At 31.2% G+C, this 27998-nt stretch overlaps 1 protein-coding gene and 1 long non-coding RNA gene across 2 annotated transcripts in view; one reads left to right on the forward strand and one right to left on the reverse strand.

Moving 5' to 3' along the window:
- LOC143256542 (uncharacterized) overlaps nt 1–27998 on the reverse strand; it is a 41454-nt gene that overhangs the window by 7542 nt on the left and 5914 nt on the right. Inside the window, exons 2-4 of the long non-coding RNA XR_013031397.1 lie at nt 7946–8086; nt 7453–7540; nt 6131–6246 (exon numbers count right to left, since the gene is read on the reverse strand). This is a non-coding gene — a long non-coding RNA (uncharacterized LOC143256542). The remainder of the gene's footprint in view (nt 1–6130; nt 6247–7452; nt 7541–7945; nt 8087–27998) is intronic.
- Nucleotides 3155–27988, forward strand: LOC143256538 (proton-coupled zinc antiporter SLC30A1-like). Its single transcript, XM_076513892.1, has 9 exons — nt 3155–3527; nt 5785–6254; nt 9616–9838; nt 10181–10348; nt 11680–11821; nt 12838–12881; nt 15480–15562; nt 21531–21725; nt 22774–27988. The coding sequence occupies exons 2-9, from the start codon at nt 6078–6080 to the stop codon at nt 23017–23019; spliced, it is 1278 nt and encodes a 425-aa protein (XP_076370007.1). The 5' UTR covers nt 3155–3527; nt 5785–6077; the 3' UTR covers nt 23020–27988.

Raw genomic sequence — 27998 nt, forward strand, 5'->3', positions numbered from 1 at the left:
ATAAAACACTTCCGTGATTAATTTTTGTTTTGTTTTTTTTAATTTCGCGCAAAGCTACACGAGGACTATCTGCGCTAACCGTCCCTAATTTGGCAGCGTAAGACTAGTGGAAAGGCAGCTTGTCATCACCATCCACTGCCAACTCTAGGGCTAATCTTTTACCAACGAATAGTGGGATTGACCGTCACATTATAACGCCCCCACGGCTGGGAGGGCGAGCATGTTTGGTGCGACGGTGATTCGAACCCGTGACCCTCAGATTACGAGTCGAATGCTTTAACCCATTTGACCATGCCGGGCCTCCATGATTAATACAGGTGCTAGTGTATACTTTAAACCAAATACGATATTAACAAAAATAAAAACCTATTTTTCTTCGTTATGATTAAAATTATTTTACCTAGCTGGTTTAATTGACAACATCGTTTACTCTGCTCATTTCATTGATATAAAACATGAAAATAACCATCTATTACATGGTCAACCAACCCACCCAATTCATTAACCAACCTTTCTAATGCTCAATTTTTATCACCTAAAGAAAAGAAGGAAATGGAAAACTGCGTATAAGGAAATCATAAACTGATATAGGGTATTCTCACCACATGTTACAGTGGTGCATGCCTCTTGAACGCAATAAACCTGAAATAAAAATAAAGTCGAAAACAAAGTTGTGGTCTGAGTTTCCAAAATATAAACTAACTTATTTCGTAAAAACTAAACTTCTTGCTGTAAAGTATAAATTTTAACACCATAAAATTTCAACATTTGTTTTCAGTTAGTATGGTCTGTATTTTCTAATAATTTCAGTTCTTTTAATCGTATCTCTGAAGCAGTATCAGTGCTTATGTTCAATACTGGTTATTTCAACCAAAGTTAGAATGATTAACGGGCTCAACTCGCGATTTGCGGGTTTGAATCCCAGTCACGAGCTTGCCGTGGGAACGTAATAAGAGACGGTCAATTCCCTTATTTGTTGGTAAAAGAGTAACCCAAGAGGTGGTGATATGAGTTTGTTTGTAATTAAGCACAACGCTACACAATGGATTATCTGTGCTCTGCCCAACACAGACATCAAAATCCGATTTCTAGCGTTGTAAGTCCGTAGACATTCCACTGTGCCACTAAGGGGTTGGACGGTAAAGACAAGCTGCCTTTCAGCCATAAATTAGCGATGGTTAGCAGAATTTCAAACTAACCAAGATTTATTTAGTAAACTCTTCTCCATAACATTGCACCGAAGATAGTTTTGAAATACCCGATGTAAGTAGTTTAACTGAAGTTAAGTTTCTAATTTGGCTTCGATATTATCATTACTGTAAATAAATCTCTACATTGTGCTTTGTATGAGCGTAGTCTAAAGTTTAGCAAAGTATTTTTAAATTTACAAATGTTTGTTTGTTTTTGAATTTCGCACAAAGCTACTCGAGGGCTATCTGTGCTAGCCGTCCCTAATTTAGCAGTGTAAGACTAAAGGGAAGGCAGCAAGTCATCACCACCCACCGCCAACTCTTGGGCTACTCTTTTACCAACGAATAGTGGGATTGACCGTCACATTATAATGCTCCCCACGGCTGAAAGGGCGAGCATGTTTGGCGCGACGGGGATGCGAACCCGCGACCCTCAGATTATGAGTTACACGTCTTAACACGCTTGGCCATGCCGGGCCAAGACTAGATGGAAGGCAGCTAGTCATTACCATCCACCGCCAACTATTGGGCTACTCTTTTACCAACGAAAAGTTGGATTGACTGTCAAATTATAACGCCCACACGGCTAAAAGGGCAGGCATGTTTGGTGTGACGGGGATTCGAACCCGGAACCCTTAAATTACAAGTCGAGCACCCTAACTACCTGGCTAAGTCAAACCAATTTACTAATGACAAACAGATAAAAAAATTTTTCAGCCATATACATTTTTCTCGGCGTGGCCAGGTGTTTAGGACGCTTGCAATCTAAAATCCGCGGATTTGAATCACTGTCACACCAAGCATACTTGCTCTTTCAGCCCTGTGGTTTTTATAACTTGATGATCAAAACCACTATTCGTTGGTTCAGAGTATTCCAAGAGTTGGCGGTGGGTGGTGATGACTAGCTGCTTTCCTTCCAATCTTACGCTACTAAATTAGGTACGGCTAGCGCACATAGCCCTCGTGAAGCTTTGCGCGAAATTCCAAAAACAAACACACTTTCTTACAGAATTTTGGTAGAATTTCAGTAGGTTCAGGAAGACCCTGGATTTAGTTTTGTTAAGTTATGACAGAATTAGTGAAAAAGAAAAGAAAAACGTTTATCGTGTTTTTTTCTGGCTTAAATAGCCCCGTGGGACTGAGAAAACAAAAATTGTATCGTGGAGTTATTCATTACGTGTTGAGATCTAAAATATGGATGAGATCAAATCCTTAAAACAGCCTATTTAACAAACCTCTACGCAGTTTATGAAATATTAACATTTACCACGAAGCTCCTTTATATATATTAGAAAAACGACTGGTCTTAATTATGTTCAGACGCCGATTATTTTTTGTATCATAAGAAGGGCTTATACATTATTAATCATCTCTATGGAAAGGAAATACAAACATATAAACAAGGACGAGAGTGCTACCTGGGACTCAGTGATAAGTCTGTTGGATTACAACACTAAAATTAGAGTGTCGATACTCGTAATGGGAAGACACAGATAGCCCATGTGTAGCTTAGTATGATTAACAACAACCATTTAACCAAAATTAGCGTATTTTATCCGCAAATATTAAATTATTATTGTTGTTGTTGTTGTCCCAATCTAAAACTTGTATCAAATTTATCTTGAAAAATATATGTAATTTAAATGGAAGTAAATAAACCCTGTATCATGTTACAAGAAATGTTGCAAAAATGGATTTTTTTTATTTTTTTTTACATTTAGTTAACTATAGAAACACAGTAAAAGATTTGCATTTTTATTTCTCCATCTCTTTGTCCCCATTGGCTTAACGGACTTATAGAACAAATATTACGTTTCACTACTTTTGGTACGCACGGAGAAAATAACCCACTGTGTAACTTTGTTTTTAATTACAAAATAAACTCGCATTCGCTCACATTTTTTTCTCTTACAGAAAATTGATAAAGGAAACGTCAACAGATGTCAACACTGTTGTGAAAAGATGTTGTGCCGAGTGCAACGAATCACTGGTGTTGTGTGCAAAGATTTAAACAATTTATACTCGTATAAGGTATTGAGATGTGTTGGTGTTGTGGGAAGAAAGTTGTCATTTGCTTAACTATGTTTTTGATATAAAAATGAAAATTGTATGATATTTTAGGTCATCGATGTCTATTTAAGGCTGATGTGTTTCCGGCTTTCGTAATTGCAAAGAAAGAGATTGAAAGTGAAACTTCAGGCGGAAAAATAGAGAGTCAAGTAGACAACACGCACCACAGCGGGTAAACCTCAAAGTTCGATGGACAATGGAGAGCAAAAGGCTTTGATCCTATTTTATTTCATTTAAAGTTCAGCTGACTTCTACCTCTTGACTTTAGTAAGTGGTAATGTCTTACCCATATTAAAGTCTTAATAGAGATTGTATTAATAGGATATTATTATTAATTGTACTGTATTGAAAGTAGTATATTATAATTTACAAAATGTCAGTGTTGCTAACAGTAATAGTTAGTCAATGTAGTGTTGCGAAGCCCAGTGACTTTGTACTTCTGAAAAATTTAATATTCGTTTATGTTGCAAGGAAACTATCGGCGAGCCATGTAAAAAGAGTGTAAGGTTTTCTGTTTGTTTTAAATTGCACACACTTTGTTTTATAAATATAATTTACATACATAATTGAGAAATTAAATGTACAATATACTGATATTGGAAGTTTAAGATGTAGTACTGGTACCACCAGTCTAATATCTTGTTACTAACCTAAGGTAAGTTTATAGTGTAAGTTTTAATTGTTTAATGTAGCCTATAGGTGTAGCTAAGGCTGGAATTGTATAGGTTTTTTAATATTAATTTTAAAAAGTGTACATCTTAAATACATTTAATACAAAAACTAATAATTGTTCTAAATGTTAAATTAAAATAACTTGTATGTGGAATTTTAAAGTGTTGAATATTAAGCAAAGTTTAAAAGCTCATGTATCGAAGGTGTCTATAATTTAGTGCATCCCTCTACCTGACATAACTTTGTAACTACAGTCTTGTGTTACTCTTAGTAAGATTATTGCTCTGTTTACAGTAGTTCAGAAGATGGTGGACAGGTGCCTGGAATTGGACAGTTTATAATGTTACTTTCTTTTAAAGAGATTAGTAGATAAAGATTGTGGACAAGGTGTACTTTTATTTTGAAGCTTTTAAAACTATCCTCATAGAAGGTAAGCTACAAAAACCACAGTTGAACTTGAAGCTTGGTAAAGACTGCTAACTGGTATTATAGGATGACTGCATGAGGGACAACATTGAACAGAAAGTTATGAATGATATGTTGTTACTGGTGTGGCAGGTGGTGTCTTAAAAGTTGAGATTGCTGGGTTTTTGCCTTTTATTTACATTAGTGATATGGGTACAATAAGTAAAGTTTGTTGATGGCATTAAAGTTGGATATTTCTAGCTTTATCAAGAGCATTGAGGTACTATAGAATTGTTAATTTGGAATAGTATTGTACAAATGATGTAATAATAGTTGTCATGATTTGAACCAGGTGTAATATAGATAACCTATTCAGTAGCCCAACTAATGAAAAAGATCTTGGAATAATGGTTAAGTAATTCAAGCAACCAAATCATTTCTTTGCTTCTGTTGGTAAAGCTAACAAACTTTAAATGTGCTTTTATGTGTCCCTATATATATGTATTGTGTGTGTGTGTGTATTTTAAATCAATATCACAAACTAGCAGAGTACTGGTTAGTGTTGCAGCCTTGCTTGTAAAAATTATAAAGCACCTAAAAAGATTGTTAATCATACACATTTCAAAAGGAATGTTTTAAGATTTGACTACTGATTTTAAGTTATTTGTGATGTATGCCAATCAGTCTTCATACTGCAAGATTCTTAGAACTGAGGGTGTGTTATAAATGTGACTAGATTAACAAGCTTATTTCACTTAATGGTGCTGTACCAGTCATGTGGTCTTTTGTTTTGAAGCTAAGTAATAGAAAGTAAGGGTAACAAGACTGCAGTTTCAACTTGTTTGATTGGTTGCAAGATGTGAGCTAGTTTGCTTTAAAGGTGCAGTATCCAAGTTGTTGCTCATTGGAGGTAATGATAAAAATTATGTAAACTGTAATTTTGTTTTTTTTTTCCACAGTTTTCTTAACTTGGCCATGATTAACCCACATGTTTGACTGATTGGTTTCTAAAGTGGTTAATAATGTGGGTATCTTAACATCCATCACCCACAGATTTAGCATAACTGTTAACTTTACAGTTTTCGTTGTGTTTTTTCCTGTGGGTCAGTTCATGCCAACTCTCCTATAGCTTTCCAGTTCATGTCATAGATTTTCTTAAAGTAAAGCAAATATTTCATTTTGATAGAGTTAGCCATGCAGTACAGCTTTAGGATTTTAGATGGTTGAATAGATCAAAATGAAGCTTTTTTGCTTAATTTTTTAGAAAATCTATGACATGAACTGGGAAAAGTTCTTTTTTGTGGGTGAGTTTGTATGGAGTGATCCTTGTGTGTGTGTCATACATGTATAGAACTTTTTTTTTTTTTCACCATTGAGGCATTCTGTTTAACTTAATTCTGGTATTTTTAAACCTGAATATATATTAAAACATTTTTCTTATTTTCAGCTGCTAGTGGATGGATATGAATCTTTCTTCAACTGAAGAATTTGAAGAATCTGAATAACATATTGATGGATGTTGCCTTAAATGATTTTTTAAAATAAATCTTTAATTACATTGTATATTTTTGTTAGTATTGCTTTACATATGTTTTAGACAATCCGTGGAAAGGAGTTGGAAACATAGTCCTTACAAATTTTAGGTTACTGTGATTTATAACTGTGTAATTTGATAACATTTGACACTGAAACAGACTTTTAGCTTCTTACTATTCTAAATAAAGCTACACTCAAGTAAAAATGGGAAGATATACTGGAAAGAAGTGTCGTCTCATTAGCATGTTTGGGCTTACCACAAGTTTTTTCTTTGTGGAAATCATTGTTGGGTATGTCACCAATTCCATGGCACTGGTAGCAGACTCCTTCCACATGCTGTCTGATGTCATAGCTCTGGTTATTGCTTTCCTTTCTGTAAAGGTAAGTCATAATATTTACTAAGAAAGCTTAAGATAAGTTTTTCTATAAATCTATGATAGTGATGTATGTTCATTTTGAATATTGTTAACATAAAAATCAATCAATAGAGCAAACACAGAATCTCAACTTGTCAGCTAACAATTACCAGGAATAAGAATCATTTTCAACTCTACAAAGAAATTGGAGATTGGGATGTAAGTGTTAATTGTTTCAAATATTTTATTGGGTTGATACTTGACCCAATGGGACAGAACTTCATTTACGAAAAGTATTATACTGAAAACTTTTCATAAGTACAAAGCAAATACTGTCAGTCATATATAGTGGAAGATAAGGGTGAAATGAATTATATATAAATTCATTAGATAAACTTAAAACTAAAAGTAAATAGGTTAGGATACAGCAGTACAACATATTTTGTAGTCATAATGTGTTACGAACACAATGAAGAGATGGAAATATTACATTCCATGTGAATACGTTTAGTTGACTTCCCTGATCATGAATGTGTGATTTATCTTTATTCTTTTAATTATGACCAGTGAAAGTGGACATGTTGCAGGAATTACTGTCAAGTAAACGTAATTTTATTTCATGGCTTCTATTCTTGAAGTGTTGCTGACAATGAGGATACTTAACTTTTATGAACCAATGTAATGCCAATCATTGTAAGAAAGAATAATATGTTAAAATTTAGTATACTTATTCTGTAATTATTTATTACTGAGTTGATTGTTTATATCTGAACAATATAAGTAGGTTTGATCACAACTTAGCAATGGCTATTTTCACCTGGGTTTCTAACATTTAATTCTCTTGTCAAGTACAAACTCCATAAAATTTATTATATTTTACTAATGAAATTTTAATATTTTAAAATTAAAGTACCTTAATACTGTTAATATTTTTTCAGTTTTTGAATAAAGTAAATGGATGACAGTGTTTCAGGTAATGTAGGAACACTATCATTATATGCTCATATTTTATGAACTAATTGTAGCATTTACTAATGTTGTTGTAGAGCATCACAGAAAGTTTTAATTCTTACAATAAAGTATTTTAACCAGCTTAGGAATAATTACATTCAAGTTTAGTTAGGTGTTTTTTGTTTTTTTTTTATATTAATGAATATATTGGGTATACTTCAAAACCTAAAGATACATTGACCTTATACAAATACTTAGTTGTCTTTACTTACCTAATCAATAAACTTGGGTATCTAAGTTTCTATGGCTTTGTATAATTGTCTAAAGATGTCATCTGATGCTGCCTTTACCACATGGTGCCTAAGGGTGGGTGATAGTACACTTTTGCATTGATAATATAAACTTAGTAAATTATTGTGTCGTATCTCAAGTTTAATTCGCAATAGAATACAAATGTTTTATATTTTTGGGCACTTTTAAAGTGAACATTAAATTTGGTGGTAGTATGTATTAGTATTGTACATTAGAAACAAAACCTAACTTCAGTTTCACAAACAATTCCAATGATAAAATATTAATTGAATTCCTTTTTAGCTGTTTTGTTGTTGGGAAACTAGTCAAATGATTTATATTACCACCAAAAAACCAGGGACAAGCAAACTTAACTGTTTATTATGAATATTGATATCGAGTTAATTAAAGACAAATACAAATAATTATATATTGTAAGAATATTCATGCATGTTCTCATCTTATTGTGTGTACTTAATTGTATATTCTTGTGAAGTGCTTCAAAGTTGACGTCCTTCGAGTTTAAACTGGGACATCATACTTGTTTTTAAGCTGTTTGAAAATGGGTCATCTTCTCTCACTTGCTCTAAACCAGGAAGCCAGATCTGAAACGAGCTTAAAGTTTATTCACACATGTTAATTTTAATGTTGTATAAACCAGATATCCTATTTTAAAAAAAAGAAAGTTAAACCTGTCTCATTAATAACCTCATTTGTTTTTGTCTTTAATGATTTATTGTAATGCATGCTGCTAGTACAATTAATATAAAGTATTCTAAAGAACAAAATCTTTGAATGTTATCAAGATTTTTTTTTGTTAGGTACATGTAGATGTAATAAAATCAAATGTTGTTATTTAGATGTGGGTTTAATATGAAACTGCTACCTGTAAACTCTTCTGTAACTGTGGGTAAGAATTGTTGAAACGTTCTCTATAGATGTGGAATCACTTGGTCTCTACACTGTGATGTGGTGTGTATGCTAATCTGTACTGATCAGAAGTGTTTCACAGAAGCTGCCATTTGAGGTCAATCACCCAAATAATGCCCCTATTCAATGTCACTAAGATTTCACTTTCACTGGTCAACAGTAACTGTAATCTTTTAAAGCTTGCTTTGTAATAAAACTCACTTTATAAGAAACAGTAATATTTCTGTGCAAATTTAATGAAACTTTCCTCTCAGAATTATAAATTAACATGGTTCTAGAATGTTCTTAATATTTCAACCATAAAGCACAAGTCTCTTTCATATTAGTTGGTTACAGAACTTTTCAACTCTCATAAGAACACAATTTCTAGAAGTAGTGAGATTAATCTACTCTGGGAATTAAAATACTAGATAAAGGTGATTTTTTTTAATGTCCTTACTATTTATAATATTTGAAATGTAAGCCATATTTTCACACATTAAGTAATAATGCATTATAATGAAATGATACAACCATCATACTTGTTAAGGCTAGGCTATAGCAAAACAAATTTGTATGTTATGTAATACTTAAACAGATAACCTTATGGTATAATTACTTGTGACAGTCAAATACCTCTTATATTTTCAGTTCATTATTTGTGAAAATAATTTAAGGTTTGTTTTTTTTTATATGAGATACTTGGTTAAATAGATGTTATTTGAGACTAGTTGCTTAACCAGTTAATTTGTTTACAACAGTAATGAAGGAAGGAACTGGAAAGTGTAGGTGTTTTGCTAGACATTCAGATTTTACAATGAAATATTTAAAGCACAAGGAGCTGCTGAAAACACACACACACACACACACACACACACACACACACACACTGTTTTATATGTTAGTCATTCTTGAAACTTATTTGGTAGTTAGGGGCTTAATTTGAGTATGCTTTCAATTAATGAAAATTTCATTCTCCAAATTTATTTGAAAAGGTATTTGGTATAATTTAATACTATGTAAATAAAACCTTTTTAAAAGCCTGACTCAGTAATAAGAGATTGATTTGTTTTTTATACATATAATTGCAGTTTATTTAGATATTTAATTAACACTCAAACAGTGCCCAAAATATTTTTTTAGTTGATGTGCATAACAGTTTACTTATAAAGAATATTTTACAAATATAATTATAATCTTAAACCCTACTTTAATGTACTTATTTCCTTTTTTAGATGTCGCCTAAAAAGTGGTCCAAGAACACATTTGGATGGGCAAGAGCAGAGGTTTTGGGGGCACTTGTGAACGCAGTTTTTCTGGTTGCCCTGTGCTTCTCCATTTTAGTCGAGTCCTTGAAACGATTTTACGAACCGGAAGAGATCCATGACCCAGTACTAATCTTATACATTGGTGTTGCAGGGCTGCTTGTCAATATTATTGGATTATTCCTGTTTCATCGTGAGTATTTGAAAGCGTGTACAAAGCTTAGGAGAAGCACGAATATCCAAGTTATCACATTGATTTAACACCATGTATAACAGTTATTAATAAATACTCGTAATAAATAAGGTAAAGGGGTAACAAAAAAGGAAGATTTTAAAAATTGATTTTATTTGCTCTCTTTTGTTGCTTTTCCCTTGAGGTTTATGGTTTGTGTAATTATGTATAATGTTGTTATAAATTTTCAAAATGTCTTTAAAATATCGATTTCTATATTCATAAGATAATCTGGTTTGGCATAAATACAATAACTAGTTAATGTATCTTATTACCAAATGACTAAGCTTTTTTTATTATTAGACCATGGTCATGGGCACAGTCATGGTCGAGGGCACCATCACAGCCTACCAACAATAGAAGAGGTTCTGGCAGAAGAGGACATCAATGAGAATCATGGAAATTATAGAATTCCTACCAATTCTTCCTCAAACATCCAACAAGAACAAGATGCTAAGAAAGGAAATGTCTGTGAGTTAATTGTGGGGTGAATGGTGCTTATGTGTAACAAAATGTGCATATGTTGATATTTTTCTGTAACAATTTAGAAAGAAAAAAAAAAGGTAACTTGTATATTTTTTGTGTGTGGCAGTTACACACTTGGTCATATTGACCGACTCTGTATAAGTGTTATGATAGAGAAAATAAGAAATGGAATATAAAGTTTTATGGAAAAAAGTTTTGGTATTTATTTAGCAGGTTTTAGGAATTATGCAAATAAACTTAAACCTTTTCATATGGGAAAAAAAGCTTTTGTTGTTTTTTTTCTTAAGTAAAAATATTTAATTCAGGAACTGGATTCCCTCTGTACAAAAGGATTGTAATGTTGATTGAAAATATGTCAAATGTCAAGAAGATTCATATCATCACTTACACAATGGAAACTCTGGTTATCTTGTGGTTACAAGGCTGGTCTGATCAACTGACCCAATATGGAAAGAATTAGATGTTTTGCCACCATGTTAAATCCTACTCAGAATCAGAGAACCTACTTTAAAACTATTGCACAAATGTTACTACTATTAAGTAATGTAGCAGCAAGGGTTAATGTGGGAAAATGGCATGTACAGTATATACTTAAAGATTATACAGGCTGGAGAGAGACCCAGTAAAGTTCGTATCACTGGCTTGGAGTAATGCTACAACTTTTAATTTCATCTTAATGACTTGTAGTTCTTTATTTACAGACTCGACAAAATGAAACAAGCTCAGAAATAAATTTATTCTGAATTTCTAATTTGACTATGAGCATCACTTATGAATGAAGAATGTTGCACAGAGGTTGAGAATTGAAACTTCAGTTTGTCTGGCAACTCCCTTTCTTGTGGGATTATTTATTGAATATTGACATATGCTAGCTGCTTAATTAGACTAATTCTGTTTGTTAAAATCTTAATTCAATACAACAAATATATTCTTCTAAAATTACTCTATTGTTTACCAGTTTAATTGTAGAAAAATAAAATTGTCATATTATACTAATGTGTTTTGTGTACATCTAGTTCTACACCTATTTTCTGCTAACGTACCTAAAATAGATGAAGTTTTAAATTGCAAAAAATGTAATTAAATATTGACACTTAGTGTTCCAATATCTTTGGTAAAAATATTGAAAATTGGCAGCTTTCGAAATTTCATTATAACTTGCAGGCACACAATTTATCAATATATAAATTTTTTACTTAAACTTTTTCAGAAACTATCTGTATGTACTTTGATAGTGGGAACATAATAACTTTGTTACATTTTTATTGTATATAAGTATGATAGAGATGCTCACAGTAATTTTTTTATTCTTGTAGCCAGTGGGACTCAAATGAATATGCGAGGTGTGTTTCTTCATGTTCTTGCTGATGCATTAGGATCAGTTATTGTCATTATTAGTGCTTTAATAATATGGTTGACATCATGGGAGTATAGATTCTATGTAGATCCAGGCCTGAGGTAAGTTTATGTTCACATTCTTGTAATTGTTTGGAGATAAATGTTATTGACCACATAACCTCATACAAATCTAACCTATCTGTAAACAAGTGTTGTATCATGCTTGATTTCTCAAAACGGAATGAGTAAAGAAAACCAAAATGTATTTACATGGATAGAATAGCTCATTTACTATCCCACCATCAAGATTTTAGTTATGTAGGTGCAAGGGAGCTGTGAGCCATGAAACCTAAGTATAGTGAGTGTTGCTATAATAAACCTTAAGTAAAACTTGGTGTGGATCACCTAACTTGGAGCCAAGTGTATAAAATTGATTATGAAATTTTAAAATATCAATTCAATTTCAATCTGAAATTATTTCCAGGTTGCAATATTTTCTGTTGCCACCAATAGTTTTAATGAAAAAATTAAACTCTTTAATCAGAACTTTAAAGTAAGAAAACTACAGATATTTTCCCTGTATTGTTGTATATACACTTTTTATACTTTAAGCACACAGACTAACAACATTAAGTTTATACTTTAGTTGCTAAGCAACATGATATAAAATCCACTGTTGGCCAGTGTTAGCCAATCATATTGGATTTTTTGTATATTAAAAGTTGTTAATCTAACTAATTTTTACAAATAGTTGTTCTATGAATATGCCACCCATGAATTTATTTCATGAACAATCCTAATTTTTACTCGCAAAGGAATTTCCTAATGTTTGGCTGCCTCGACTGCACTTTTCTTCTTTGTTAATCAAGCTTGATTTTTGTGTAATTATTTCAGTTAGCTGTGATGCATGAGGGTGGGGTATACTATGGGATGGGGGTGAAAATACTTGCCTTGTCATATTTGATAGGCTATATGCTAGTATATTATAAAACTTAGTGAATTAGTACAGGAAGTTTATTTATACTTAAAGTATTTTTTATAGCTGTAATTTTAGTTTTCATATATCCCATCTTTGTAAGACAGTCCTAATGGTAGTTAGATTAGTGTGTGATATTTTTGGTTTTTCTTCCTTCCAGTGTAGTAATGGTTTGTTTGATCATGAGATCGACCTGGCCTTTGCGTAAGTAGTCTCTTAGAATCATTTCTTTTGTTGTGTTAAAAAAACATTGACAAAACCACTTGTTTTTAAATGTGCAATCAACAACATGGATAAACTTTAGCTTTCCAGACTTTATTTGTTAATCTTTTTAAATAGCTCCAAAAAGTTAAAGCATTATAAACAGGATCCGTATTTAGGAGGTTGACAAGACAAACAATTGTATTAGAAATGATAGAGACTTAAAGAAAGGTGAAAAATTTGCATTTATACTGTTTTGAAAGTTAATGCTAATTTTAACTACAGTGAATAAACTTTGCATTGTAGAAAGAGTTCCCTTTTGTGTTCCAGTAATTAAACAAACAAACAAAAAAAAACCTCCATGAAATACAAGGAGGAATGTAAGGCCTCAAAGCATGCTCTACTCTTATCAACATATCCAATGTGTACATGACATGTTAATGCAGACCATACAGCATGCACTTATCTATACATAACCTATGCCAAAGTAATTTGACGAAATCACATCCTGTGAAACTGATTACAACAGGAAGCTTTTCTCACAAGTACTCTATCCTAACAATAACATCTAAGTGTTGTTAAAGCAATGTTTCACAAGTACTCTATCCTAACAATAACATCTAAGTGTTGTTAAAGCAATGTTTCACAAGTACTCTATCCTAACAATAACATCTAAGTGTTGTTAAAGCAATGTATGTGTGTAGTTGTTATTTTGTAAATGTCTTAAAATATTCTTGAATCATATTGTGACACTTATTTTGTTTGGTAGTTTTTTTCTTTAAATTTTGATATTAAAATAAGTCTAAGTCCAGACCACATGTTGATAATAAATTAGTTTTTCTTTGTAACACTTCTAAAAGCTCCTACACTAACTGTTTGGTCAATATGTACAATTATGTTAAAATAGAAACATCACACTCAGTGCACTGTGATTGATTTTTAAAACTTAATTTGCTTGTGCACATTCAAAGTTGATTTGATGTAACTGAACATACATGTTATAACTAACACTAATCCCAATATTTTACTGAAACATCTTGCCAGCAAAACAAAATAAGCTGATAGCTGATTCATTATTAGTTTAAAGCAAAATGATCGGTCATTGCTTCTAGGATTCTTATCCACATAATATCCTGTCATTTCTCAATGCTCTTTCAGTCTTTTAGTGTTTTAAATATAAATCTAAAATACCCTAGGCCTACTTTAGTGTCATGTGCCCTCTAACATATAAATTAAAATACTGAAAATACAGCTTACAATATTTTTACATGAATGACTTAACTTGGCTTCCTGACAAATTTTAACATCAATGCTCTTGTGAAGTCTACTAGTGGAGAGTGAAATTCATCTAGTATGTACTGAAAGATACACAAGTTATTTAGTTCAAGTAAAATGTTGTACAAAGAAAATAAATTTAACTACTTTGTAGCTTTAATTTCTTATATTGCACTTGAACAATACAAGAAAGAACCTAGAGGTGCTTATGCAGAAATTACTCAAAAAGCTTTTACAAGTTGTAAGCAAGCTTAGAATTATAACCACTCTTGAGGTGGTACCTTTTCAGTGGATAACAGAAAAGCAAATGTCATATCACTAGCTAACAATTTCAGAGATGTACATAGTCTACAATACTAGAAATAGGTTGTCTTTATGTGGCAACAGATGACAATGTTTATATATGCAACTTGATGGTTGTAGAGTTTGGCAAAATGAAACAGCAGCAGATGGGCTATGTGTAATGTACAGGTTGCAGATGTTGGTAAAACAAATACAGTAACAGCTGGTTTTGTGTGTGTGTCAAATGAAGGTGAAGTTTCGACAAAAATTTATCAACAAAGAATATTTCATGAAATAGCAGTCTTTAACTGGCATGTTTTGAAGGATGCTTGTGAAAATTTAAGTTTACAGGAAAATAAACCATGTGTTTCACAGATTACTAGTTTGTTGTACATGTAAATAACCTGTGTCATTGTATGCATTCAGTCTGTTTTGAAATTGTAAATATTACTGTGAATTTCATGCTGAAAAACAAGTTAACTTTTGAATTATTTATTCTTATCCTGTTGGTAATTCAGAACATAATTAATATATTACTTTTAACTACTTAGCAGTTTTATTATATTACACCCATATGGTGTAAGAAATAATTGAGAGATGGTTGCACAGAAATCAATATTTTTTATTTCATATTAGTAGTGTCAAATTGAATTTTCATGAACTATCTTTGGTAGAAATTGGCTTTTAGAAGAAAAGTAATATTCTGTAAATGGTACGGTTATTTCATCTTAAATTACATTTTCAGCTACCCACAAACAAAGTGCAAAGTATGTTGTTAATAAAAGACAACTTGCAAAGGTTAAAGTTACAGTAATTTCAGTTGTAAATGGAATAAATGGATAAAGATAATACAAAAAATGTATACAAAATTGAAGAATGTTTTTCCCACAGTGAATGTGCTTGTATGAAAAATGTTAAAATAAATAATTTTTCTGAGTCATTAAAGGTTGATTTTATATTTGATTAATTATTTCAAAATATCTGTGTAGAACTCGCATACTGCATACAAATTTGTATTGATTGGTCTTTCTTTTATCTCTCTAGTTGTTGAATCTGCCCTTATTTTACTCCAAACAGTACCAACCCATATACAAGTAAATTATCTGCAGAAGAAATTACTTCAAAAGGTCTGTACTAGTCTGTTGGATATTGCAATATGCTGTCTATGTACGAATGTTTATTTGAGAAGGGAAGAAATAACTGTAAACAAATGAATCAAGTTTAAAATTTTCAGGTGAAGCCATATGTGTTTGTTTCTTTGTTCAAAATTAGGCTTTCTTGATCTAAATTCAGTGAAGGTAAATTATAAAGGCTTCTTTCAATTTTAGACCTGATTTCAGTTTGGGTATAAGAGAAACCTACTTGATAGAGTTCAGCAAAATCATTGGCCTGTGTCCAAGGAAAGTTCATAAAACCAATTAAATAAGATGATAAACCAAACTTAGTTTCTCTTTTAATGAAACTTGTGAAAATTGTTGCTTACTGCACTGGTGTCATCCTATGTTCAGCAAAGGTCTGTCGTCATGTAACTGCTGTTAATGCCTGGATGTTTGTTTTGTATGTGTGTTTTTAAAGTACTTAATAAAAACAAGTAAAACCACAGACTAACCCTTGCGTAAGGATTAGGCCCAAGTCTCTGCCCAATAATTTCTTTGCTACAATTTTGCTGCATGAAGATTATATATATATATTTTTTACAACTGCATAGGGTTGAATGCATAGCACTGGTGTGACAATATTATATATAGGTGTGCATGTTTTGCACCTGTTAAAGCAACGCTTAAATGTTCTGTAGCCTGTTTTTTTAAGATCTTAACTGAGCTGAAATTTATAAAGGCCAAGTATTTTTAACAAAAGTGTTAAAAGCTCAAGTTCCCTGTTGACAAGATAATTTGCATTATTGTTGGCTCAAGATGAAACTATGCTACTTGCTGCAACTTAAGTTTCATTTGTCATGTTATGGATAAAAAGGCATTACCAAATAAGGTTGTTCCTCTCTAAATAACTGTTTTGACTTCTAACATATAATAACTAGGCAATTCAGTATTGAATAAAACTTTTGCTACACTTTTTTATTTCAAACTTAACCTAATTCTGGATTAAAATAATTTTTAATTGGCATATCATCAAACATATTATGACATATTATTAAACTCATTAATGGTATGTACCTGGTACAATAGATATCACAATCTGTTGTACCAGGGACATACCATTAGTACTGCATTAATAAGTTTTTTTTTTACTATTTCAACTCTTCCATTGCTTAAATGTTGTCAAATTTCTTTCCACCTCAGTAAATCAATTACAATTAAATCAATCTTTGTTAATACTAGTAAAGCATGTGTTTCATCATTGGTCGGAATGGTAGAACTACTAGTAAAGCATGTGTTTCATCATTGGTCGGAATGGTAGAACTACTAGTAAAGCATGTGTTTCATCATTGGTCGGAATGGTAGAACTACTAGTAAAGCATGTGTTTCATCATTGGTCGGAATGGTAGAACTACTAGTAAAGCATGTGTTTCGTCATTGGTCGGAATGGTAGAACTACTAGTAAAGCATGTGTTTCATCATTGGTCGGAATGGTAGAACTACTAGTAAAGCATGTGTTTCATCATTGGTCGAATGGTAGAACTACTAGTAAAGCATGTGTTTCATCATTGGTCGGAATGGTAGAACTACTAGTAAAGCATGTGTTTCATCATTGGTCGGAATGGTAGAACTACTAGTAAAGCATGTGTTTCATCATTGGTCGGAATGGTAGAACTACTAGTAAAGCATGTGTTTCATCATTGGTCGGAATGGTAGAACTACTAGTAAAGCATGTGTTTCAGTCATTGGTCGAATGGTAGAACTACTAGTAAAGCATGTGTTTCGTCATTGGTCGGAATGGTAGAACTACTAGTAAAGCATGTGTTTCATCATTGGTCGGAATGGTAGAACTACTAGTAAAGCATGTGTTTCGTCATTGGTCGGAATGGTAGAACTACTAGTAAAGCATGTGTTTAGATCATTGGTCGGAATGGTAGAACTACTAGTAAAGCATGTGTTTCGTCATTGGTCGGAATGGTAGAACTACTAGTAAAGCATGTGTTTCGTCATTGGTCGGAATGGTAGAACTACTAGTAAAGCATGTGTTTCATCATTGGTCGGAATGGTAGAACTACTAGTAAAGCATGTGTTTCATCATTGGTCGGAATGGTAGAACTACTAGTAAAGCATGTGTTTCATCATTGGTCGAATGGTAGAACTACTAGTAAAGCATGTGTTTCATCATTGGTCGAATGGTAGAACTACTAGTAAAGCATGTGTTTCATCATTGGTCGGAATGGTAGAACTACTAGTAAAGCATGTGTTTCATCATTGGTCGGAATGGTAGAACTACTAGTAAAGCATGTGTTTCATCATTGGTCGGAATGGTAGAACTACTAGTAAAGCATGTGTTTCATCATTGGTCGGAATGGTAGAACTACTAGTAAAGCATGTGTTTCATCATTGGTCGGAATGGTAGAACTACTAGTAAAGCATGTGTTTCATCATTGGTCGGAATGGTAGAACTACTAGTAAAGCATGTGTTTCATCATTGGTCGGAATGGTAGAACTACTAGTAAAGCATGTGTTTCATCATTGGTCGGAATGGTAGAACTACTAGTAAAGCATGTGTTTCATCATTGGTCGGAATGGTAGAACTACTAGTAAAGCATGTGTTTCATCATTGGTCGGAATGGTAGAACTACTAGTAAAGCATGTGTTTCATCATTGGTCGGAATGGTAGAACTACTAGTAAAGCATGTGTTTCATCATTGGTCGGAATGGTAGAACTACTAGTAAAGCATGTGTTTCATCATTGGTCGGAATGGTAGAATTCTAACTTCTAGCAATGGGGAAGCTTATTTTTCCTAAACGTTTTGGTCCTAAAGCAACAATTTGAGCAATTGCTGCAAAGTAGTAAGGAATTTGGTTATTATTTATTTCTTTTGTGATCAGAAAGTAAAGTTATACACAAGTTCTTATGATTTTATGTTTATAGCAACATTTGAATTTCCTAACATGTTTTCTTTGCAACTTAAGTAGTTCAAATTTACAAAGTGTACAACTAAAACTTGTGAAAATATTTTTGATGTTTTTCAGAAAAGTGATTGTTTTTGTTTTCATATTTAGAGAATGTTTATTACTCTTGTCTAAAAGATTTTCTCTTAACCATTAATATTCTTGAAGGCTTAAGAAAATTGAGATACAAATATTAATTTCATTCTAACTTACTAACTATATTAACATGCTGTGGTATTTGACATTTTATAAAGTAACTGGAATGATAGCACCACAATTTTCAACCTTGTTAGTTCAAATGCAACAAAGTATTTTAAGGTATAATTATTATGAAAAGCTAGCATTTTGAAGTACAATTGGTTTAATTTTCAAAATAACATTTAAGTCCTTTGTGTAACTGATAGCACACATTCATTCATTTAATGTAAACAAGCCTAAGCCTACTATTGCATGTATTTACTGATTTCATTGGCAGTATTGCTCTACAGTTATCATGTGGCACTTAATGTACATTATAATTTGTTAGTTGTTTACCATTCTAAATGATGCAATCAGATAAGCACAGTAAAAGTTGCAAATGGTCCGAATTGAACAGAGGGTTGATTTGCACATATGCTTTGTATGTCAGCAAAATTGGTTTGATAGGAACTGTTTATAAACAAAGACATTATTTCCTGTCCAAGATATATACAAACTTTGTTTAAAGGACTGAAGTGGGCCATATTTATTTGTAACACAAATTCTATCATATAAAAGGTTAAGTATATACTTTTAATTTTATTGTATTATTACATGACAAACAGGTTGGTTGATACAAGTTAATGTGTTCTGGATGGGTCGGAGGCTATGTCATTTAATTTTTTGACTTGCATTTAGACTTATTGAACCACTATTTTATGAATGGATTTCAAATCTGGTATCAAACTGTAGATTATAACATTTTAGTTTTACACATTATTTAGTTTCTTAACATTAAATATTGCACACACCTACACATCTGTTTGTGTGTCCATGGTGTGTTTGAATGTAGCTAAACTATTCATTTTGATGTCAGAATACGAATTCTGTAGTTTCATATAAATTAGGAACTCAAATTACCAACATTGGCAAGCTAGAAGATAAAATAAGATTTCTGTCTTTTCTGTTTGCTGAGATATTTCTTGTTTACTGAATCAAACATAGTGCCTCTGCTCACCCCCTTCCATTTTTGAAAATGTTCTCTTATGTGCTCTTACATCCCCTAGTGGCATTCTGTGGAATCAATATCGTAATTTAGGATTTTTTGGTAATTCAACTGTGTGTGTGTAAACCTAAAAAACATTTGAGGGTTAGCAGCAAATAAGTACAAAGTTCATAACTCAGAAAATTTGCTTTTCTTCCTTTACTGTTCAATGTTTTAAAAATTCAACTTGTTTGTGTATAGATTATTAGTATTTATAATGTATAATAATCTACATGTGACTGTAATTTACAAAATACTAGTTCACTAAAACATAGCCAAGACAGGTCACTTTACAAAAAACTAAAGTCAGTTTTGTTGGATATGAGAGTATGAGTCCTTGTGTACCTTCACATTATGACTTATTGTGCCTGGTTAACAATACATAAATATATATAAATGTAAAATGTTACAAGATTTAAGCTATTTAGTCTAAGTATTTGTTTCTGCAGCAATAATTTGTTAGCCATTCTGAAATTAAAAGGGCGTAAGTCATATTCATTTCCTAATTTATGGTAGTGACAAGATCAGTCACATTCACTGACCCTACACATTTTATTTTACCTATTGTTATTGTTAGTGAAAAATATTGGATAAAATGTGAAGTGTTTTTTTTTTTTTCCACAACATTTGACAACTATCTGGATGTTATAAATATTTTGTGAAATTTTAATTTTCTGATCCATAAAACTATTTTTAATCTTAAAATGAAAATTACTTTGAATATGCAATATGTGAAAAGAAAAAAGCATAAGAAAACATCAAACCTCAGGACTTAATTAGAAAAGAATCTAAGTTGCATATGAAAGCTTTTCAGTTTACTGTTACTGATAATTTCCCAGACCTCATGAATGTACGTTTACTAATTTAATTGTTACAACATGAAAACTTAAGTGCAAAATGGGTATGATATCAGTTGTTGTGACTGAGCCTGTGCTGAAAGGGCTAAAGAAGCAGAAGAAATTGTGATAGGATAGCAAGTGGTTTATTGCAACGTGCACATGCACACATGTACAGATATGCATTTTAAATTTCACTTAATGTTTGCTAGTTCTGACTTCAAAACAACTTAATTTTCTCTTGCTTAATATAGTTCACACCATAACATTTTTGGTCATGCAACTGAATATATAGTTACCACTTCCATTGTAATCTGGGAGATGTAATGTGCTTGACATATTACATATTATTTTCTCTTAATTGTTAAATTAAAAACTGTTGTAATATAAGTAGCATGATCTGAAAGTTTACTTATTGTCTGTGTATATTTTCAGTAACATTTCATTTTTTGAAGTTACAGTCACAGTGTTGACATGCAGTAACTGTCTTCACGATTTATTAATATTATTTTCACATGAATGCCAAATAGTTTCATTTTTAGTAATTTGATTACTTTAAATGTGTTTAAGTGTGACTTTGTAACAATATTATTTGCATAACATTTTACATTAAAAACCCAAACAGTAGGATGTTCATTTCCCAGGCTTGTTAGTACATATATATTATACCAACCAATAACTACTTGTTAATCACCCATAAGTTACAGAATTGATGAAACTTAGAATTTTAATACAATAACATTTGAGTTTTATCAAAAAAAAAATTTGGTTATTATAAAGTCAATTTTGACTGTGGTCATTTATGGACAGGCTGTTTATATTACTGTTTTTTATTCTAATGATAGTCTTTCTCTCTAGCTTAAGTAAGAAAAGTTCATTATTATTTGGATGTTATATGCTTTCTTCTCTTATGAATGACTTAATTTTCAGTGATAATTTGTATATTTTTAAATGAATTAATTCACATAATTCTTTTAACTTTTAGATTGATGGTGTACTTGCAGTCCATGAGTTTCATGTCTGGCAATTAGCTGGAGATAGAATTGTAGCTTCAGCACACATTCGTTGTCGAAACCTTTCTGAATACATGCAAATAGCTGAAAAAGTGAAAGAATTTTTTCACAATGAGGGCATTCATTCAACAACAATCCAACCAGAGTTTGTAGAACTTGAAAGTGATGTAAGTTAAATTATTTACTGGCTTTTGTCAGACAGGGTTAAAAATATTTTCTCTTGATATTTAAATATCTTCTAGCATTGAGTATCATAATAGGTTATTACAATGTGATTTGTAGCTGATATAAAATCTGACTATTAGTGTAAAACCTTGTTTCAGGTGAACTTTTCTATGTGATGAAGAACATTTTTACATATACACAGAATATTTGTAATTATGAAATTGAACTTCAGAATTCATATTAATTGAAGTATTTTGTTATTTATGAGTTATTCAAAGGGTAAGAATTTTTTTTTCTGCTGTGCAGTTTTTCTGTCTCGCATACTTAGTATAAGTTCTTAAAAGAAACTGTAGTAAAATATACATCACATTCTTATTTAATTGGACATCATCAGGATGGAAACCATGCAGTATTTTTCTTTCTTTTGCTTTATAAATTCTGTTGCTGCGTAGCTTTAATTTGCTAGCTTATTCTAAATCTAAACTTACAGGACTAAGATAATTACAACATTATCATAAGACCTTTGCTATATTTAACTTTCTCCTGAGGCAGGGAAATAAAATGGCCATGTATTATTTCAAAATAAGTTTATATAAAAATACATTTATTTTGATATGTAACAGTCCATTTACAATTCAAAATGCAGTAGTGTGTCAAGGTTTTCCCAGTGTGATAAATTTCTAAATGGATTTCTGGGATACTGGTTCATTTTTACAGGTTGTATGTGCTGCATGTGCTTAAAAGAAATTTTAATGATTTGGTTATTAAATTTAAATTTTTTACTTAAATTTGCAGAGAGAGATTTTCATTTTAATTGAAATATTTTGGTAAATGTACTTGTTATATTTTGTGTGTGATTAACAAAGCTTGTGATCCATGCATTGAAATCAGCTAGTCTGTATTATAGAATGAATGACTAGTATATAATGGTTACCTTGTATCAAGCTGAAACACTACAGACAACAAAATACAAACATTCAGTTGGCTTTTAATGAACAAAATCCAACATTGATAAATTCTGAAGGTATAGCTAATAAAACTGTTTTTCAGTTTCAAGATGGAGACGATTGTGTATTAGATTGTCCAACTAACAACAGCTGTGTAGCACAGACATGCTGTGGCCCGCAGAAAGATGGTAAGGAATCACCAAAGCCTGATACACCAAACGGATCAGCATCCCCAACATGTCGTCAGAGAAATAACAGTTTTACACCAGAAGTTAGACGCAGCACAAATGACGTGCAAGTAATGTTAAGTTTGGAACAGATAAGTGATATCCAAGAAACACAATCTTGATGCAGTTTGTCTTGCAGTGTGAATGAATATTTGGAGAGCTGATTGTTAGAATTTAAGGCTTGATTTCTTTAAACTTGGATATTTTTAAATGTTTCAAGCCATAAATAAGATGCTATTTAACTTTCAAAGTTAATTTAGCACTGTAGTTGTCAAATGAAGTTCGTGTATCGTCATAAGCTACGTTCTCAGGACTGTATTAGATTTCCTTACAGATATTTAAAAACTAAAATAAGCATACTTTTATCAAATTGCTTACTTGTCATTGTTGCCAATTCAACAAACTAAGTTCATATTTTTATTTCATTCCCTGTGTATTTCATTAATATCATAATACTCATATTTATGTTTATGATAAATAAGGAAATTTACAAGAAAACAAAGAATATAAATCACAAATATAAATTCTCTTGTGTAAACGTAGCACCTTTTTGAAGATGCGAGTAATCCGTATATTTCAAGATGTTGATGTTGGATCTAGTGAACTTTATTTTATTTTTCAATGTAATAGACAAATTATAGACAACAAAATAACTTTAATTTTAGTCTAATGTTTTTGTTATTATTTATCAGTAGTATATTCAATAAAGTTTAGTTCAGAATATTTTTATCAGTAAAATGATTTTTAGTATACTGTATTATCTCTTTGCAGTTCATATTTAGTTGTTATGAACATGTTTGTAAAATGCACTAATTTTTCTGAAATCAGAGCTTCAGTCATTTTAGCTATTTTAATCTTAAGACAAATTAAGATTATATTTCTAAACACTAGAATTTCAACTGTTAAGGAATAAAGATTTATTTAAAAAATGTAATGCAAACCTGACCTAGTTTTATATTTTATTACTTGTTTTTATTGTACATAGATATCTGTGCATGTACTGAAATTCAGAATATTCATAATTATACCATGCCATCAAAAATGTGAATCCTTTAGTTCCTAGATTCTCTAACAGTAGATTATTTCCACATTGTTTATCAGACTTGGTTTTTATTAAATATTTTTTATTAATCTATATCCAATGTTTGATCTTTGGATGAAAGTAATTATTTTTATATTTATCAACTTTTTGTAGCCAGAGTGCAGTCTTTTGGGCTTGAGACGTTTTACAAGCTTTCAGTAATTTCTGTGGCTTTTCCTTATATACTAACTTTTTAACATCTTTTTCAAACCTTATTAACCCTAGCTGCTTTTTTTCTTTTCATTAGTGTAATATTGAAGACTTGTCTTCTTTCCTAATATCGGGGGGGCTCATCTAATGTCTCCTTTTAACCTCAGAATTTCCTATTTTGTTAATTCTTTGGATTCGAGACTGGATTACTTTTTATCAACAGTATTTTTGTCTGTGGCAAGTGTAAATTTATCTTATTGATTTTGTTCCTTTGGAAATATTTGGAATGTCCCTTTCACATATCTTGGTTCGGATGAGATTGTGGTTGTAGTAAAATCATAAACTCACCTTGAAATTTTAAAGTTACATTGTTAAAAGCATTTTCCTTTTGGTGATTTTTCTTTTCATATTTGTTTTAACCACAATGATAGTTCAAAGACTATTTCATCCAAGTTTAAAATTATTAATATTGTAATTTACTTGGGCACTTTATTTTTCCATGTGTATTGGATGTTTAACATGCTGACAGTTAGTGCACAATGGTTTGATAAGCTCTTAAACTTTCCTTTTCATTGTTTGTAACGATGTCCCCCTACAATTTACCTACTGTAGTTTATACTCAGCCACAAAAATGTAGATACTAATATCTACAACTTTATTGAAAGTTACTTTTGGTGTTCTAATGGAGGTAAGATTCATGATGAAAAGTTTCTTTGATAATGTATTATTATTATTATTATTATTATAAAACAAGTGTTAATGACATCTGGTATTGATGTTTCAATAAGTGTTTGTGTAGTCCACTGTTGTTTCAAACACTTGGCTAGTTAATGAACACCAGAGTTGGTTCTAAATATATTCAATTTATAAGCAAGCTGCTGGTAGGTCATTCCAAGAAGTTTTATTATAACACATGTTTGTAATAGGGAATGTTACATCAACTAGAACAACATAGTGACTTGCTGACTGGAAATGCTTTGCCATGGCTTGTAGAATTTGTTCACGCAAGTTCATGGAATACAAAATAGACATTTTAGATATGCCTGTACTTCCAAGGTATCACCAAGTGCATGGAATACAACTTGTGCCATGTCTCTGCTACTTCACGGTTGATAAAACATTATCATGGTTGAATTGTTCATTATCTTTCTTTCAGACCAATATTTAGCATTCTCTCTCAAAAACTAGGTTAGATTCTTGTATTACACACAATTTTGCCATCAGTCATGAAGATTGCAGTTATGATGGACTTTATTTGTAGTAGTAGATGAGGGTTCTAAACATTCTTGATAATGTTCAGTTTTTATTTCCTAGTTCCTCCAAAATATTCACACGCTCGGAAAGCATACTACAGACCATCCAAATGGTAGACTAATTTCAGGAATTAGGCCAAACATTAAGACATTCTTGTTCTTAAGTATAAATTCTTAACAGTGATCATACTTCCCATTAATAAATCAGTGCATTGTGTGCTTTAAGAACTTGTTCATAAATCATTATTTCAATTTAAATATATTTTTAAACTACTAATACCAAACTGTATTTGCTAAAACATCTTTGGTTAATGCTATTTTAAAAGGAATGTTTTCTTTACATTTATTTAGTATTTATTCATCATTTGTCAGTAAAAGTGACATAGTTTGACATGTAATGTCATATTAGTATGGCATTGCTTTATCTTGGAGCCCCAGTGGCACCGTGGTAAATCTCCAGACTTGGTGATAGTAACCAGGTTTTGATACCTGTGGTGGGCACACTGCAGATGCCTGTGTGGCTTTACTACCAAAACAAACAGGTTTATCTCAAGATAAAGCATATTGTGTTTTGTAGAAAGGATTACCAGTATTATTTATTAGGCTTCTGGCATTATTGCTTATTACTCAAACTTGTAGTCATCTTAACTGACTGGTGTAATTCTCTTATTGTTTTCTTTTCTACAGTGAGTTAAAGCAAATAAGTAATGTTTTGCATCTTATTTTTTTTAATTATCCCTAGTTTAAGCCAGTCATAATAATTAGCTGTAATTAGTTCCTTTATTTAGTAAATTCTTAATTGTGTTATATACTTAGAGTAAAAACATCTGTTTTCAGTTATACAAAATGTGTATCCTAGATGACTGTGTTCGTTTTTCATTGTCATGCAAATACTACTGTTGTATTGTTCTGTAATATATGTACCTTCTGTGAATAGGTACAAGCTGTCTCATCTTTAGTGTGCAGGCAAACCTAGGTCTAACATTTTGTAACTTACTAACCTGGAAAGTGTATTCTTAGAAACTGTAGCTTAATTAACCTAACTATGAAATAAACAGCTATTAAATTCAACAAGATTGGAACTTAAAGAAGCATCTTTGAGCTAAAAACAACACAACAAAACCTGGAAAATTGAAGTTCTAAATGTGAACAGCTCAAAGGAAGACACAGGTGGGCTACTAAAGTAAAAATTTTGAAAGTTTCAACAGTTTGTTCATATAGTATCATATGTTTACTGATAATAATGAATTGTACAAGAACAACATCTCAATGTTAAGTGTTAAAATACCTAAAACTGGCCCTGGATATATATTAATGTTAAAATTTCCATTTCTTATAAAGATAACATAACTGCATGATTGTTTTACAGATTAATGTCATGAACCATATTTCTATCATGATTTTTATAATATAAAACTTAAGGAAATGTATTGTATATGTGAGCATGTGTATTGTTAATGTGTTCTATGTAGTATAGCCTAAAGATATAAAAATGTGTTCAATATTCTGTGAATGTAATCTCAAATATGTTTATGGTGTTGAAAAAACAGGTTCAAGAAGTCTTTTTTGAAGTTAATAAAAACACTGTAAACTGAACACTTTTGAAAGGTGGGCCTTCCAAAATCACTCTGGTTTTATAGGGTTTTATTAACTTCCAGAACATATTTATATTTCAAATACCTTAAACAACAGGCGAACACATTTATTAAAGTTGGTAATTAATTCCTCAAATCAAGTTTTTAGTTTTAAAATGTGTTAATTTTTTATACTTTATTTTGTAAGAATCTTACTGTGCATTAATACTATACTTATTACATGAAGTTTAAAAACAAAAAATGGATTCAAGATTACCATGTAAATATTGTGAAATAGCCTGAAAACAAACAAATACATGTGCTTATGAAAAATAATATACATTGTTTCAGAATATGCTTTATTAATTTAAAAATGTGTAATTACCAGGAATTAAAGTACAATAATTCCCTTTTTGAAGAGTTCAAAAACTGACTTCACTGGTAAAGTAAAACTGAAGTTTTTTATTGACCCACAGTAACAAGTATACAGGTATTATGTCAAATCAAACTTTCATGCTAATGTGTAATGTCCAAATGGGTTTTTTCATAGCACTTAACGTATCCTGAAAGGGAAGTAAGTGTTAAGTATTTCTTAACTTAGTAAAACAAAACTTCCAACAATACTTCATGGTTCTGTTGTGGTTTTTTTGAAACAATTTTGTTACTTTGTCATGTAATTATATGGTAATATTTGTTTTTTTGAGTGTGCCTTTCAAAACAAAATATCCACAAACCAGTAAGTTCATAATGCTTTTAACACTGTTTTTTTTGTTCCACTGAATTGCAAATTATTAGATATTTTCATAAATATATTTTGAAGTGATATTTTTAAGAACTAAATTTAAAGCATGTGTTCAAAAATATTCATTAAAATTATTTATTTAGATTTCTTTCATAAATGATTTTCTGGTGAGATGGGATAAACTTAGTGATGAACAAAAAAAAAATTGGGTTATTATGAATTTGTTACAGTTTATTGTGTGTGTGTTTAGTTGTAGATGTTTCTAGTAATCCATAGAATAAATTATTGTCCTAGAATTTTG

Source organism: Tachypleus tridentatus, chromosome 7 (genome assembly GCF_004210375.1).
Source record: "Tachypleus tridentatus isolate NWPU-2018 chromosome 7, ASM421037v1, whole genome shotgun sequence".
Taxonomy (NCBI): domain Eukaryota; kingdom Metazoa; phylum Arthropoda; class Merostomata; order Xiphosura; family Limulidae; genus Tachypleus; species Tachypleus tridentatus.